At 49.2% G+C, this 15,332-nt stretch overlaps 1 protein-coding gene across 3 annotated transcripts in view; it reads right to left on the reverse strand.

Moving 5' to 3' along the window:
• The window catches only part of DYNC2H1 (dynein cytoplasmic 2 heavy chain 1), a 1,560,829-nt gene that overhangs the window by 754,711 nt on the left and 790,786 nt on the right, over positions 1-15,332 (reverse strand). For all 3 annotated transcript variants that reach the window (XM_086935265.1, XM_086935264.1, XM_086935263.1), the window contains exons 55-56: positions 8,944-9,081; positions 3,641-3,754 (exon numbers count right to left, since the gene is read on the reverse strand). In XM_086935265.1, the coding sequence (XP_086791391.1) occupies positions 3,641-3,754; positions 8,944-9,081 (252 nt within the window). The remainder of the gene's footprint in view (positions 1-3,640; positions 3,755-8,943; positions 9,082-15,332) is intronic.

Raw genomic sequence — 15,332 nt, forward strand, 5'->3', positions numbered from 1 at the left:
TCAGGAGGCAAGTCAAATGGCCTCAACTGCCGCCGCTCAATCTCCAAGCATGGAGGTGGAGACTGGACAGGTTCGGGTGGAAGACCGTCCCCTGCTGCTGCGACAGAAGGTCCTCCTGAAGGGGCAGGCGGATCGGGGGACCGACTGACATGTTGAGTAGCTCGGGATACCAGTATCTTCGAGCCCAGTCCGGAGCCACCAGGATAACTTGGGCCCGGTCGCGCCTGATCTTCTTCAGCACTCTGGGCAGAAGTGGTATAGGCGGAAAGGCGTATAACAGACCGCAACTCCACTCGCGCCGAAAGGCGTCGCCGTGCGAGTGCCATCTTGGAAACTCCAACGCGCAGAACTGATGACATTGCGCGTTCTCTTCGGTGGCGAATAGATCTAACCAAGGCTCTCCCCATTGCAGAAAGATGCCTTGCGCCACGTCCAAGTTCAGACGCCATTCGTGATCCATCGAGCACCGACGGCTGAGTTCGTCCGCCCTGGCGTTCAGAGAACCTGCCAGGTGTTGAACCGTCAGAGTCACGCCCTGACGTTCCAGCCATTGCCAGAGGCGCAGAGCCTCCTGGCAAAGGGTCCACGACCCCACACCGCCCTGTTTGTTGCAGTACCACATGGCGGTGGTGTTGTCGGTGAACACCTGCACCACACTCCCGTTGACAAAGGGGAGGAATGCCTTCAGTGCCAGACGAATCGCCCGCAGCTCCAATAGGTTGATATGGAGCCGGGACTCCGCCGGAGACCAGATGCCTCTGATCTCTGCCTCTCCCAAGTGGCCACCCCAGCCCTGGAGGGACGCGTCCGTCACGACAACGTGCTCCGGTTGGGGAAGGGAGAGGGACTTGCCCCTGACCCAATCGCGGTCCGTAAGCCACCACTGCAGTTGTCTCGCAGTGCCCTCCGAGATCAAGACGTGGTCGGACAAGTTGCCCTGATGCTGGGCCCACTGAAACTTCAGGTCCCACTGCAGAGCCCGCATCCGCCACCGAGCGTGATGCACCAGAAGGATGCAGGAAGCCATCAGTCCCAGCAGCCGCAGCGTCAACCTGACCGAAACCCGGGATAGCGGCTGAAAGATGGGAATCAAAGCCTGAATATCCCGAACCCGCCGTTCCGGAGGATAAACCCGAAACTGCGCCGAGTCCAGAACCGCTCCGATGAAGAGGAGCTTTTGAGAGGGACACAGGTGTGATTTCGGCACATTGATGGAGAACCCCAGGTCGTGCAAGAGGTCTGCCGTCATCTGAAGGTGGTGGACGACTGTCTGGGGCGAGCCCGCCTTCAACAACCAGTCGTCTAGGTAGGGGAAGACTGAAACCCCCAACCTGCGCAGATGGGCTGCGACCACCGCCATCACCTTTGTGAACACCCGTGGGGCGCTGGTAAGGCCGAAGGGGAGCACGATAAACTGAAAATGCTCCTGGCCTACCGTGAACCGCAGGTAACGCCGGTGGGCCGGCAGGACGGGGATGTGAAAATAGGCGTCCTGCAAGTCCAACGCTACCATCCAGTCTTGTGGGTCTAGAGCAGCCAAGACCTGAGCTAACGTCAACATCTTGAACTTCTCCTTCCGGAGGAAGCCGTTGACGTTCCTTAGATCCAAGATAGGACGTAGGCCCCCCTTGTCCTTCTTGGGCACCAGAAAGTAGTGGGAATAACAACCACGCCCTACTTCTGGCCCAGGAACGCGCTCGATGGCCCCCTTGGCCAAGAGGGCCGTAACTTCCTCCTGCAGAAGTGTCAAGTGGTCCCCCGACACACGGTGGTTCTGCGGTGGCATGGCTGGAGGAGAGGTCTCGAAGGGGAGGGAGTAGCCCCTTCGGACGATTTGCAGCACCCACCTGTCCGAAGTGATCGTGCGCCAGTGAGCGTGGTGATGGCGAACCCTGCCACCCACTGGCGTCACATGGGGCCGAAAGCACGGACTAGGAGGATTTTGGGGTAGATGCTGCGGGGGAGGGTGTGGTCTGACCCCGCCGTTGTCCCCGACCGCCACCACGGCGGTTTCCACGGCCGCCACCGCGTTGGAAAGATTGTTGCGGCGCGTGGCTGGCAGCACGTGTGGGGGCGCCCCTTCCTTGGCCACGAAAGGGACGAAACGAACCCGGTTGCTGACGCTGGGTCGAGAGACCCAAGGACTTGGCCGTGACCCTGGAGTCCTTGAAGCGTTCCAGCGCGTGGTCCGCTTTGTCACCGAACAGGTGACAGCCATCAAACGGCATGTCCATCAGGGTATTCTGGACATCAGCCGAAAAATTGGCGGATCTCAGCCAGGCGTGGCGACGAATCGCCACCGTCGTAGACATAGCTCTGCCCAGCGAGTCGGTCGTATCAAGACCACACCGAATTGAATATTTCGCTGCATCTCGGCCTTCAGCCACAGCCTGACCGAGCTTTGCCCGCACCTCCATGGGGCATTCTGGCAGCAGCTCCGCGACCGTATCCCACACAGAGTGGGTGTAGCGGCCCAAGAGGCAGGCGGTGTCAAGACCGCAGGCCCAAACTAATGGACGAGAAGACCTTTTTGCCCCAGGCATCCTATCAGGCACCGTAGAGGAAAAAACAATTGAAAAACTTGGTCAAAGACCGGAGTACTGCTCTTCAGATCTGCGTCCACTGGCGCGGAAAAAAGAAGAACTGACGTCAGCGCGCGGAGGCGGCGTCTATGTACTCCAGCGACGTCATCACGGCGCACGACGCCGACGACGGACGCGGAGCCGCAGGGGACGCCTGCAGACGACGCCTACCGACGCGCAGGGGTACTGCTACGCAAAAGTTTCCGGATCCAGACTGACGCCTGGGGATATTCTAAGGTAAGGAATCTAACACTAACGTGTTTCTTTCAGATAATGCAGCACAAGCAAATCTCATCACAAAGGCTTTGTGAATACCGCTCTTGTTGTTGACCACAACAAAGAGATTGTAACGTGTAATCTTTAAGGAGACAACCAATAATCTATCAAATTACCTATATCGGACTATTGTAATCACAAATAATTTGATCTTTGCCCTGTGCTAATAAACAGAAAAATGTTTATTAGTACTGATTCCAAACAACATATTTTATTGATTCACATTTCTTTTCACTCAAAGGCATATTATATGTGATATGTTAAATTTACTTTACAAAATACAGTACAGTCATGCCTAAGGTGATGAATTAAAAAAGAAAAAGTTCTGGAATTCCGCAGTTATTGTAATCTCCGCAATCCATAAATTGCACAATAGCCATTCATGCCATAACTTGTGCACCAAACACAACACTAATGATCTCACCCACAATGTGGCATGACATAAATGATGGCACATGACATATCATGTTGCCATTACCAGTATGGATACATAATGATTTCTTCGTTTGGTTATGTGTTGGTATTTAAAAATGTAATAATGGTCCCACCAGAACTATAAACGCCACCGCTCAATTTTCAAGCGGAGGTGAGGGCCACAATTTGCCAACTTCAGCAAACGTTGGAAAAGTGAAAGCTCTCTGTAGCAGACGTAAATGGGAGCTAATGTCACTCTTTGTAGTACTAGCATCAAACGTTGTGCACTTGGTACATGTCTAGAGATGAAGAATCTGTGGAAATGGGTATCCACTGGAAAAAGTTTACTTGTATATCTTTATCCTTACCTGAACCTCCTTCAGCTCGTGTTCAATTTTTGCTTTTCGCTCTCCAATCTTTAAAACTTCTTCTGCTATCTTCTGTTTTATTTTTTCCATTTCTGTTTTTTGATCACTTGCGTTCTAGGATAAAGATAATGTTTTGAAAAAATATTTTACTCAAAGGCAAAAGCAAACTTTCTTTAAATATTATGTGAAAAAAACACGCGTAATAGTTATTGCAAGCAAACACACTGGATATAAAGGTCTATTTCTATGACGCTTGCCACTACTTTTAGTAACCCACAGCCATCCTAAATACAGTTCACAGCCCAACACCAAAGTAGAAGAAGGTAAAAGCGTTAAGCTTACTTGCAAATCTGCACGGCGATGGTGATGCAAACAATGAGAGAACAAATAAAAGCTAATGTTGTGCAAGTAACGACTTTGGCCTAACTCCACAAGGTGTGCTTTACCACCCATGGGTGACAGGGGTGAACTTTGCTCAATGCACCTCAAATAAATGTGAATCCCAGGCTATTGTAGTCCCACAAAACACTATTCAATGTGTAATTGAGATAGAAGTGTTGCTTTTGGGTTACTAGCAATCCCGTAAAAAGTTCAGGGGCACCATGGAAACAGTTAAAAGCCTTATCAAACCTGTCCCACGTCGCATGTTGGTGTCTAGGTGGTCAGTGTTCAGATGGAGCAACATCAAGCAAGTGGCAAGGAGAGCGAAGACATGCAAATGGTGGGACCAGCAAGGTCCAAGGGACTCACCAAGTGCAGGACAGTCAGAGAAGTCCCAGAGCAAGCAAGGGACTCCACTAAAGCAAAGGAAAGCGCTTGAGAGGACCCAAAGGCCGAAGGGACAGGAGTCGTAAGAGGACCTCTAGCCGCTCAGCAAAGAAGGGCCCATGGTGCAGGGGATGCAGTGAGGACGCTGATCTTTGAGGGATTAGGTTCTAAAGGCTAGAGTTTCTTGTAGCCTGAAGATCTCTGGAGTGCAGAGCCAACCAGCCTTGGAAACTGCAAGTCAACACAGTGAATAGGGGGTATGGTGTCAGCGGCTCCAACTACCGATACTGTCCTCTAAATTGCTGAGAAAACAGGTCAGCCTCTAGGGAGCTGCAGAACCACCCCCTGTGTCACTGGGTCTTTGGAAGTTAGTAGGACGACAGGAGCAGCAGACCGGTCAGCTTCGTTGCAGTGCCTGCAGATGCAAAGGAGTGACTCTTCACTCCAAGGGAGATTACTTCGGATGTTCGTGATGCCCACAGGCCTTCTGTTGAACCTGGATGAAGACACAGATGACGCTGAAGACTTGAAGAACAGAAAGACCAGGAGCAGCAGGAATTTTCCTTGATGCATTTTCGGTTCCAGTAGAAGTCCAAAGAAGTCCAAGTGTCCGGACAGTCGAAGAGTGTCTTGGTTTCAGAGGTGAATCTTGTTCCACGCTGAATCTGAGGACCCACCCACAGGGGAGCCCTTAAGAACCCTAGGGAAGGGGTTGCAATGACTGGGTACCTTCCAGAGGAGAGGCTGGCCAGAGGGGAGCATACTCTCCTGTCCTTTGTCCAGTTTCACGTCAGAGCGGGAACCAAGGTTTCCTGAACTGGCTCAAACTGGAGTATGGAAGGAGGGCACCAAATGTGCCATTCAAAGCAGTATGGTGGTGCTGGAAAGCTCCCCCAGCCCATTACATTGAGTCCTGTTTGGAAGGTTGTCATGCCGCCCTGTGATAGGAAACCTATTGTTCTACCTTCCCCTACTCAAGCTCAGCTCAACCGCTCAACAGCAGGAGGGCAGAATCGTGTCTGTGGTCAGCAGCAGCACTAGCTTGCTGGCAGACCGTGAAAGGCTGTTACCGGGAGCAAATTGCGGTCTCCTAAGGAGCCCCCATTTCACAAGATCATACTTCCAGCACCAGATTCGGATTCCAACATGCTTGACACCAAACATGACCAGGTTCGGTGCAGCCATCATATAGTAAGACATCTAGTAAGGACTGATGTCCATATATATCTTAAAATAGCTGACCGCACTTAGAAAGCCAGGAAAATTGACTCTGATATTTGTAGGGGTGTCCTGCTCATGCAGGGGCACCCTCACACTTGTAACCAAGCACCCTGCCCTCAGGACTGAAGAGTGTGCCATATGAGTGATTTATAGGTTTCAAGTGCTGTGACCTCCAATATATTTGTTGGTGCACCCACTTTTAAATGACGTAGGCCCAGGGTGTTGGGTTCCACGGGGCCAACATAGGCTCGGAGAGGGGAGGGCAGGGGGTGGTGGCGCATGGCCCTCCTCCCCTTTTAGAGAAAAAAAGCACACCACTGGAGATGGGGTCCAGGAGGAGGGCCACATGCCCCCCTCCCCTTTAAAAAAAAAAATAAAGCCCTGGGAGATGGGGTCCCCCATGGCCTGAGAAGGCTAGTAGAAGGGAGCAGCATCGCCCACCTCCCCTTTACAATAAGGTACAGCCGTGGTGATGGGGTTCCTGGGCTGATAAAGGCTCAGGAAGGGAGTCTGCATTGGCCCCTTCCCTTTTCCTTGAATTTCAGCCCCAGGGGATGGGGTACCTGGGCCTGATTGGACAAATGGGAGGAGTCTGTGCCCCACCCCTCCCTTTATTAAATACTTGGCACCAGGGATGGGGTTCCCGGAGTCCAATAAGGCTTGCAGCGGGGGGGGGTACGCAGCCCCCCTCCACTTTTTAATTGAATTTTGCCTTAGAAGATGGGGTCCTCATGGCCTAATGAGGCCAGGGGAGGGGGGCCGCAGGGCCCCCCCCTCTCTTTTTTAACTGAACTTGGCTCCAGGGAATGAGGTCCCCAGTGCCTAATGAGTCCATAGTCCTAAGATGGCTACAAACCACGTTTGGTTAAGGTGTTAAAAGCCAATCACGATCAGAACTCAGGGGAAAATCTGTTGGCTCTTTGGTTACTCCAAAGCATTACTATATATATATATATATATATATATATATATATATATATATATATATATATGTATGTACTATTTTTATAACCTTAACTTCTCCAAAACTACTGAATATGTTTACACCAAAACACAATAAGCACTCTTTCTGGACCAAGATCTAGCTTTCTACCAAATTTGGGCTGTGTCTAAAGTTCCTATCCCTCATGTTCTCAGACCCCGCTTGATGGATCACCTTGAAACTTTCCATGCGCAAACAAGTCAATAGGTAGCATTTGTTTAGAAAGTTTCCTGGAGTTTCGTCAAAAAGTGCCAAAGTCATTAGCAACAAAAAAAATGCATTTCCTATGGAAGCACAACCCTAACTATAACTACCCAGCAGAGAACGATACTAGGTAATATATATACTGCCCCAGCCCATACCCATCCGTCAACACTAAAACCCATAAGAATTCCATGCTACTACCCATTCCTGAACCAAAACCTCTTACTATTCCTTACCAGCTCTGAAACTTAAAAACTTCCATGTCACTTACTACCCCACACTTACCTAGCTCTGAACCCTAAAAACTCCTGCAACCCCCTCCTCTTACCCATACCTGAAACCTAGAAAGTCTGTACTACTCCTTTCCTACCCCTCCATACCTCCTACCCATTACTACACCCTTAAATGCCCTTACACGCCTTTAATTCCCTTAAAACACACACTTACTTACATGTTAAAGTGCCACAATGTAAAGTGCCAGAAAACGGCATCCACAGTAATTACCTGTGTGGTAACTGCTGCTTTTTAGATGTAATGGATGGCAATGCCCACGTAAAGACTGCACACTAAAATAGCAGCGGACTATATGATTAGAGAATGACACACTAATCATTAACGCCTGTTAAGAAATGATCTTAAGCAATGAACATGAGCAGCCCCTGAGCATTTCTAGATAATTGAAATCTGTCTTGTGGGCATCTTATAGTGTTTAGCGCCTGTCTCCTATTCATACTTCTTAATTCATGGCAAGAATCAGTGACCATGCAAGCACTCTGTAGGCACAATCTTACTCCAACTATGAAAGGCCTGAAGGCTGGTGAAGAAGAATTCACAGTTAGAGGAGAAACACTAATCCTCAGCACATGCTAAGCAAACATCTCAAGAACTGGACACTAGTAGCCTATGAGCATTTTCAGAACTTTATCTCTGTTTTTTTGGTATGCTCGCTCTTGAACCATCATATGATCACTGTGTTTCCTGTTCATGCTCATTTACTCATGGCAGGAACCAGCTTCAATGAAAATACTCCACATGTGAAGTCCTAAACTTTGAGACAGTAATCACCAAATGTTCACTTTGATCAGTGTCAGTTTCCTGCTGATGCACATTCACATCAGGCAAAAATCAGCGAACAACTCTTTCGATGGGCTCAAATAACTTAAGACACTAATAACTGCATGTTCACTGAGGCTACAAACAGAAGTAAATACACCAAAAAAGCATATGAAATAAGTGAAAAGATACTAATTGGCAGTCTATTCTTAAAATATGCGACCCAAGCAATTATTGCTAGGTCAATATTGCGGCATGCCATACAATCAGAGCACGAATAACTAAAGAAACCTGTCAGAAACAATAATCACAAATGCATAAGATTGAATAACTCTAGCACTGGACATAAGCAACTCCTGAGCATTTACAGATAACTTTTATCTGTCTTGTGGGCATGCGCTTTCTGAGTCTTCTTGTGATGAGCGTATGCCTCCAGTTCATGTTCATTTTTTGCTAGCATGAATCCGTGACAAAGGAAGCATTCTATAGGCAGACTTATTCCACATATCCACCAATGAAAGGTCTGGAGGCTGCTGAAGAACAAATACATGCTAAGAGGAGAAACACTATTTACCAGTGCATGTTCAAAGAAACTGCCCATTAGACATGAGCATCCCCTAAATATTTCCAGATTATTTCAACCAAAAGGATGCTGCAGTGAACAATAATTTAAAAAAGATTACTTTATGTATTGAATAAATGGTTGACATAAAAAATATGTGTGATGACTGAGTGTACTTTTTAGATGTAAAATAGTCTGTCACGCATTGGAATGAAAGCAGTCCAAATAAAGTCGAATAATACATCAATTTGTCAACAGCATGAAGTTGGAAAGAAATCCTCTGGGGCAAAGCCAAAGCCCACTACAAGTATGTTGTAAGAAATTGGGAACAAATGCTGTGGCAGACATCTAAAGCTGTCTGTATCCCGAGCTGAAAAAGGCAACACGTAGGATGTTGTCTCTGTTTTATCAGGTTCCTCGATAAGTAAATAAAACGTTTCAGTGTTATATGCAACATTTCTACTGTGCGTTCATGAAACTTCACCAAATCAGGAAAACCATATATTTTCTCACCTGCATGGATACTGTAATCTCTTGAAGGGCAGCATCCGCTTCCGCTTGCTTGGTTTTCAGCAAAATGCTTTGTTCTCCTGCTTTGCTTTTTAATTCATCCACCAAGGCTTTGGCTTCATTTAGCTTTGAAACACCAGCCTTCAGAAAATATACAAACAGGTCACATCCATTAAACAATCACGTTTTCATAAAAATAAAAACTATATAAGGGTGGCATTATCAGCATTTGTTGAATAAAATATGTCCATTAGATCATATATATATATTTTGTTTATTTTTGAGCTTTTAATTGAATGAAATACTTTTCTACCAAGATTTATAACAACCGCACAAATATAAGAAGCATACCCGGGTAGCACCACTTTATTAAATTGAATTATGGATCTGCCCATCATTTGGAGTACTCAGAGAATCGTTTTAACTGTGCTAAAAGCAACACAACAAATTGTGAAATCCGGCCATATTGCATTAGTCTGATATAAACTTTCCAGAGAAGAACACATTTCCGTCATTTTGATTGAATATGTATAGAATATTGACTAAGAAGGCTTAAACATTCTGCAATTTATAAAATAGTGAATTAAAAGTATCATTTAAACACTGGTAGTAAATTACGAATCATATACAGATTTCTTTAAGGAAACTTAGGTCATTTTCCAATAGCACACAAGCACACAATTACACAGCATGGTCCTGGTCACGGATAAATTTGGTTTAAAGCAGCTCTAAGAAGCAGTTTCTGGTCCCACCAAAAAGCAGCAGGGTACCCAGGGGTTAGAAAAAGAAGCGAGCAAGGAAAAAAATAGTACAATATTTTCTTTCATTCTCATTGTTTTCTCAAATTACAAAATCATTATGTGAAAGAAATAACACCTCCCAGTAATGTTGTATCCCATAGCCCATACCATATGCAAGTCATCTCCAAAGCAATATTTCTCAACCATGAGAAAATTGTTCCAAAACAATTTAATAAACAAGTGGAATGGCAATTTTTCATCCATCATTGGTCCAGTGGATCCACTATGCCCCCCTCGGTAACTCAACAATCAGCTGGTAGCTACAGAAGCAATTATACAGAAGCCATCAGGGATTACAGGGTAGATGCATATATAATGAAATCTGCAATGTACTACAGGTTCAGAAAGCTGTCTCACCATCTCCTATTCCTGACTTGAAGTAGGTTAGGTCATTTGTTTTGACAACTAAGCTGGGTACCTGGAGGTCAAGAACTTTGGCCACCCTCTGCATGACTATTCCAAAGGAAGCACTTTCTTCAGTGTCAGGGCCAGAGGGAGAGACAAGGCCAGAATAAGGAGAGGTTTCAAGACCACAGGAACCTGGAGGTCATCATTTCAGTTTTTTAGGTCGAGCTGGAGAAAGCAATGCGAAGCACACACACACACACACGCACGCACGCACGCGCACACACACATACACATACGCGCACACACAGACAGATACACACACACAGACAGACAAACGCACACACACAGACACACACACGCGCGTGCACCCCCTCCTCCCCCCCTCCATAGTTACCGGGGTCTTTCCGCGTGTCCCTGTCTCCCTCGGCAGCCAGCGGGTCAGTCTTGGCAACAGGCGGGGCTCTCCACGACCACTGGAGCCCCGCTAGCTCACACGCAAATCTTCCGGCTGGCTACAGGAGCGTGGGGTAGGCTCCCGTCTGCTTCCTGTTTGTGGCCCGCCCCGTCCCAAAACAGGTTGCCTGGCTTCCTTTTCAATCCGGGCTGCGGCGGTGAGTTTTTGTCAATACGTGACTTGTTTCCCAAGACAGCCCTTTTTAATTTCAAATGTGTTGAGAGCAGAAATAGGCATCATACTACAATGGAAGTGCATCAGGCATATAAGGCTATCGAGACGTCTTCTCTGTAAATTGAACAGAAAGCGAGGTGTATATGCCAAAGTAGAGGTATGATACCAAGGAGGCAAATGATAAGCATTTTAAGAGAACAGAAGTGAAATAAGAAAAACCTAAACCCCCCCGTCCCCAGCCCATCCCTCCTCCCCCCCCTCCCAACCAGTGTGCCGTGCGCAGGAAGCAGTTTCAGAAGCAATCAAATAGTGGAGATTGCAATCATGCATGGGATCCCGGTGGTTCACATGTAGCTTTAGTAATTCGTAGAATTCGAAGATATCTGGGGCATGTGATCTCGTTGAATTCTTTGGACAAGAGGGATAGCAATGGAAGCCAGACCTTTTGAAATGCAGTAGTGGTATGTGTGAGGGTAGCCTGGATGCGTTCCATCCCAAGGTGAACCAGAGTTTGTGTAGCCATCCCACATGTGTGGGCTTGGTGTTCGAGCCCCAGAGCGATAAGAAGTGCTGTGTAGCTGCTTGCATGGCGATACCCATTTGGCGACCCCGAATAGATTTCAAGGGAAAGGTGAGTGCGTTAGGCAGGCCTAGGATAGTGTATGCAGGGAATCTCGGGATTTCGGTGTCAAAGGTGGAGTCAATGTCATCTAGGACTGTCTTCCAATAGCTTCGGACCTCACAGCAGTCCCAGAGGAGATGGGTTAACGTGCCACGCTCCCCACATCCCCTCCAGCACAATGCGCTGCGGGTCGGGTTCCCTCTGTGGAGCCGGGCCAGTGTGAGGTGCCAATACATTGCCAGCTTCACCGCAGTTTCCCTGCCTGCTGTGTTGCATGTAGTGTGTGAGGCCCATTCTTTAGGTGTTAGTGTCCTACCAAGTTCAGCCTCCCAACGTCTCTGACCTGCTGTTTTACCTGGGGTGGGTGGGGGTGTAAGCATTTTGTAAATGTCTGAGATAACATGTCTGTCCGTGTCTTTTGTCAGTAGCCATTTCTCAAAAACTGTCATCGGGCGACCCACCAGGGTCGCAGTGACTTGGTCGGTGAGCCAGTGTCGGAGTTGGAAGTATTGGAAAAGGTGAGGATCCGCTACCTCGTAGCTTTGTCTAATGTCTGAGAGGGGAACAAAGCCCCGTGTATCGAAGATGGCGCTTGCAGGGGGCGCGACCGGGAGGGTCTGAAAGAGATATAAGATTTTGGGTAGGGCTAACATCTTCACCGCGGCGACTCTCCCCAATAGAGAGAGGGGTTGCTTAGACCAACGAGCGAGGTCTGTTCGGACCTGGGCAGTGAGGGTCTTGTAATTAAGAGCTATCGTCGACTCGTCGAGGAGGTGAGAGTGACTCCCAAATATGGGAGTTGTGTGACCAACTGGAGATCACTCCCAAACGTAGAGGCAGACCTATTGGAGTGGGCGTTGTTGCCCAGGGGTAATATCAGGGATTTTCCCCTGTTGATTTGAAAGCCCGAGACAACACCGAAAGAGTCTAATTCCTCCAAAAAGGCGGGTAACGAGCGATCCGGGTGGTCAAGAGCGACTATGATGTCGTCAGCATAAAGGCTGATCGTGTGCGGTTCGCGGCCGAAGGTGATACCCCAGATGGCAGGGTTATCCCGGATTTTCTGCGCTAGGGGCTCTATGTTCAGGGCAAATAAAAGAGGGGACACCCTTGTCTCATGCCACGTTGGATTTCAAACGGGTTTGATCGAAGACTGCCCAACCGGACCCGAGCTTGAGGGCGGGGGTAACAACAGGCGACCCAGGATTGAAAGCGGTCTCCCAGCCGAAAGCGCATCAGGACACGTTGAAGGTAGGACCAATCGACACGGTCGAATGCTTTTTCAGCATCAATGGCTAATAGTGCGGCATCCGAATTTTGAAAATGGGCCTTGTCTATTAGGTGGAGCACCCGCTTGTTATTATCGCTGCATTGACGGTTAGGCACAAAGCCCGTTCCAAGATCCCTGGCAGGCATGGACCAAGGCGCGCAGCTAAAATTTCGGTGAAGAGCTTCAGGTCCAAGTTCAGCAAAGAGATTGGGCGGAACGCCGAGCAGTGTGTGGGTTTCTTACCCGGTTTAGGCAGCACCACCACTTCGGCTGCCAACATATCCGGGGGAATGGAGCTTGGGCCTTCAAAGGAGTTGAAGAGCCGGGTGAGGACAGGGGCTAGCAGCTGGCTAAAGGTTTTGTAAAAGCCAGCCGAAAAGCCATCTGGTCCTGGAGATTTAAGCGGGCGGAGGCGGAAAATAGCGGCAAACACCTCCTCCAGGCGGATGGGGGCATCCAAAGCGTCTGCATTGGTCTGAGACAGTTCGGTAATTGCCACCGTGCCTAAATATGCATCGACTTCTTCGAGGGACACCGCCTCAGCACCGTATAATGAGGCATGATAGGTTCGAAATGCATCCGCAACTTGAGTTTCCTCAGCGAGGACGGTGCCAGAGTCGTCTGTAAGGCCGGAAATTTTTGAGCGTTGGGTCTTAGCTTTCAGAGCACTGGCAAGTAAGCGGCCAGTTTTGTTACCCCCGACGTAGTACGTATAGCGAAGACGGAGCGCAGCAAATTCTGTCCTGTCAGTATCTAGGCTGGCTAATTGGGCCCTGGCTGCCTTCAACTGTCTCCAGACCCATGGAGCGCAGGTGCGGCTGTGAACCCTCTCCAGTTCGGCAACCTGAGCTGTGAGGTCGTCTCTTTTCGCTCTCCGGTCTTTGGCCTCTGCTGCGGCGATCGCAATGAGTTCACTGCGGGCCACTGATTTCAGGGCCCCCCACAGAGCTGACAGCAAAATCTCCGGCGTATCATTAATGGCTAAGTAGTCGACTATGCATTTGTGAAGACGTTTGTTGACCTCCAGCCTCTGTAGGAGGGTTTCGCAGAGGCGCCACGGCCCTCGGGGGCGAAGGGACACAGGAATTTTGAGTGACAGCTCCACCGCATCGTGGTCCGAGAGGGCCGCCGGCACTATGCAAACCTCGTCGAGGGTTGTGAGCAGCTCAGAGGAGTCCAAGTAATGGTCTAGCCTGGCGTAGGTGCGGTGCACGTGAGAGTAGAAGGTACATTGCGTTGCTTTAGGGTGTGTGGCCCTCCAGAGATTCACTAGGCCTCTCTCTCGCAGCCAGTCTGTTCCAGTGGTCGTGAGAGCGCCCTAATCCCCATAGCGATGTCCTGACCTATCTTTGTTCGTGTACATAACCAAGTTGAGGTCTCCGCCAATGACCAGGAGTGAATTAGAGGGCTGAAGGGACTCCGAAACTGCGCCTTTCAAAAAAGTCTCTTGTCCCGTATTCGGGGCATAGATGGAACCTATAGTCAGGTGTCTGTCGCCTATCAGAAAGGTATAGGCCAGAAGGAGACCCTTGACCTCTCCTCCCTTGTCCCCCACTCTTCCCCAGAAGTGCCTAGACATTAAGATGGCTACCTCAGCTTTCTTCGTTGGGAGGGAGGAAAAGAACTGCTGTGGGAAGGCACGGGTGAACATTCTGTGCCAGTCTTTGGGCAAAAGGTGAGTTTCCTGTAATAAACAAATGTCCGCCCCGGAGTTTTCTAGGTAGGAAATTATAGCTCTTCTTTTGATAGGATTATTCAACCCTTTCACATTAAGGGTCAGTACTTTCAAGGTGGAATCAGCCATAATAAGGAGAGGAAGTGGGGTGTCGCAAAGTAGAGGCGTGTATCCATGGAAGATAGGGATGTAATGGCCTAGTTAGTATGAGGGGACCCTCTGATACCCTGGTCCCTAAGGGGAGCGTGCATGAAGCGTCATGTGTGGCTAAAGACATACCCAGAGGTGTACGGGGAATTAAGCGAAGCAGTGAGAGACAAATGTAAAATATAGCAATCCTAGCATTGACAGATCCCCTTTTGGCACACTGGTTCCCACCCGCAAAGCCACCCGAACCCCAACAAACCCCCTGTCCCAATAACCCGTCCCCCACCTCCCTCCACCCGGAGCCCAACTTGTGGATAACATGTCATAGTCTCAGGCCTACCCAAAGTCAATTCAGGCCTGTAGAGTCACAAAAATGGAGGAGAACGTGGCAGTGGCGACCCCTGTGGCCCCTCGCCCCTCCCCCGCCCCCTCAAATGTCAGGCAATGAAAGCAGGTTCCCAAACCATATCTCCTCAAGTTGGAGCCGCTGTATCCTTGACCACCTCTTGGATGGCCGCTGCATGCTCCATGGCGACGGTCGCTGGGTCCGGTCGCAGGCGTGACTTACGCGGGCGTCGTTTCTTTACCTGCTGCCAGCCATCTCGGGAGTGTTGTGACGAATCTTCTCGGGGGGGTGCTCGGTGAGGCGTCTCACGCACCCTCCCCCATCTGGCAAGTCTAGACCCAGCAGAGCGCAGGTGTCCTGGAGCGAGCGGAGCTGGCGGAGAGTTCCCTCCCATTTGAAAATCAGCCGGAATGGGTGACCCCATCAGTAGGGCACTCCCTTGTCTCTCAAAAAAGTGGTGACCACTCGAAAAGACTTGCGTTTCTGGAGTGTTATCGCTGAGAGGTCTTGGAACAACTCCACCGGGCAGTCCCGGAAGCGAAAGGGCCGAGACCGG

Source organism: Lissotriton vulgaris, chromosome 8, assembly GCF_964263255.1.
Source record: "Lissotriton vulgaris chromosome 8, aLisVul1.2, whole genome shotgun sequence".
Classification (NCBI taxonomy): Eukaryota; Metazoa; Chordata; class Amphibia; order Caudata; family Salamandridae; genus Lissotriton; species Lissotriton vulgaris.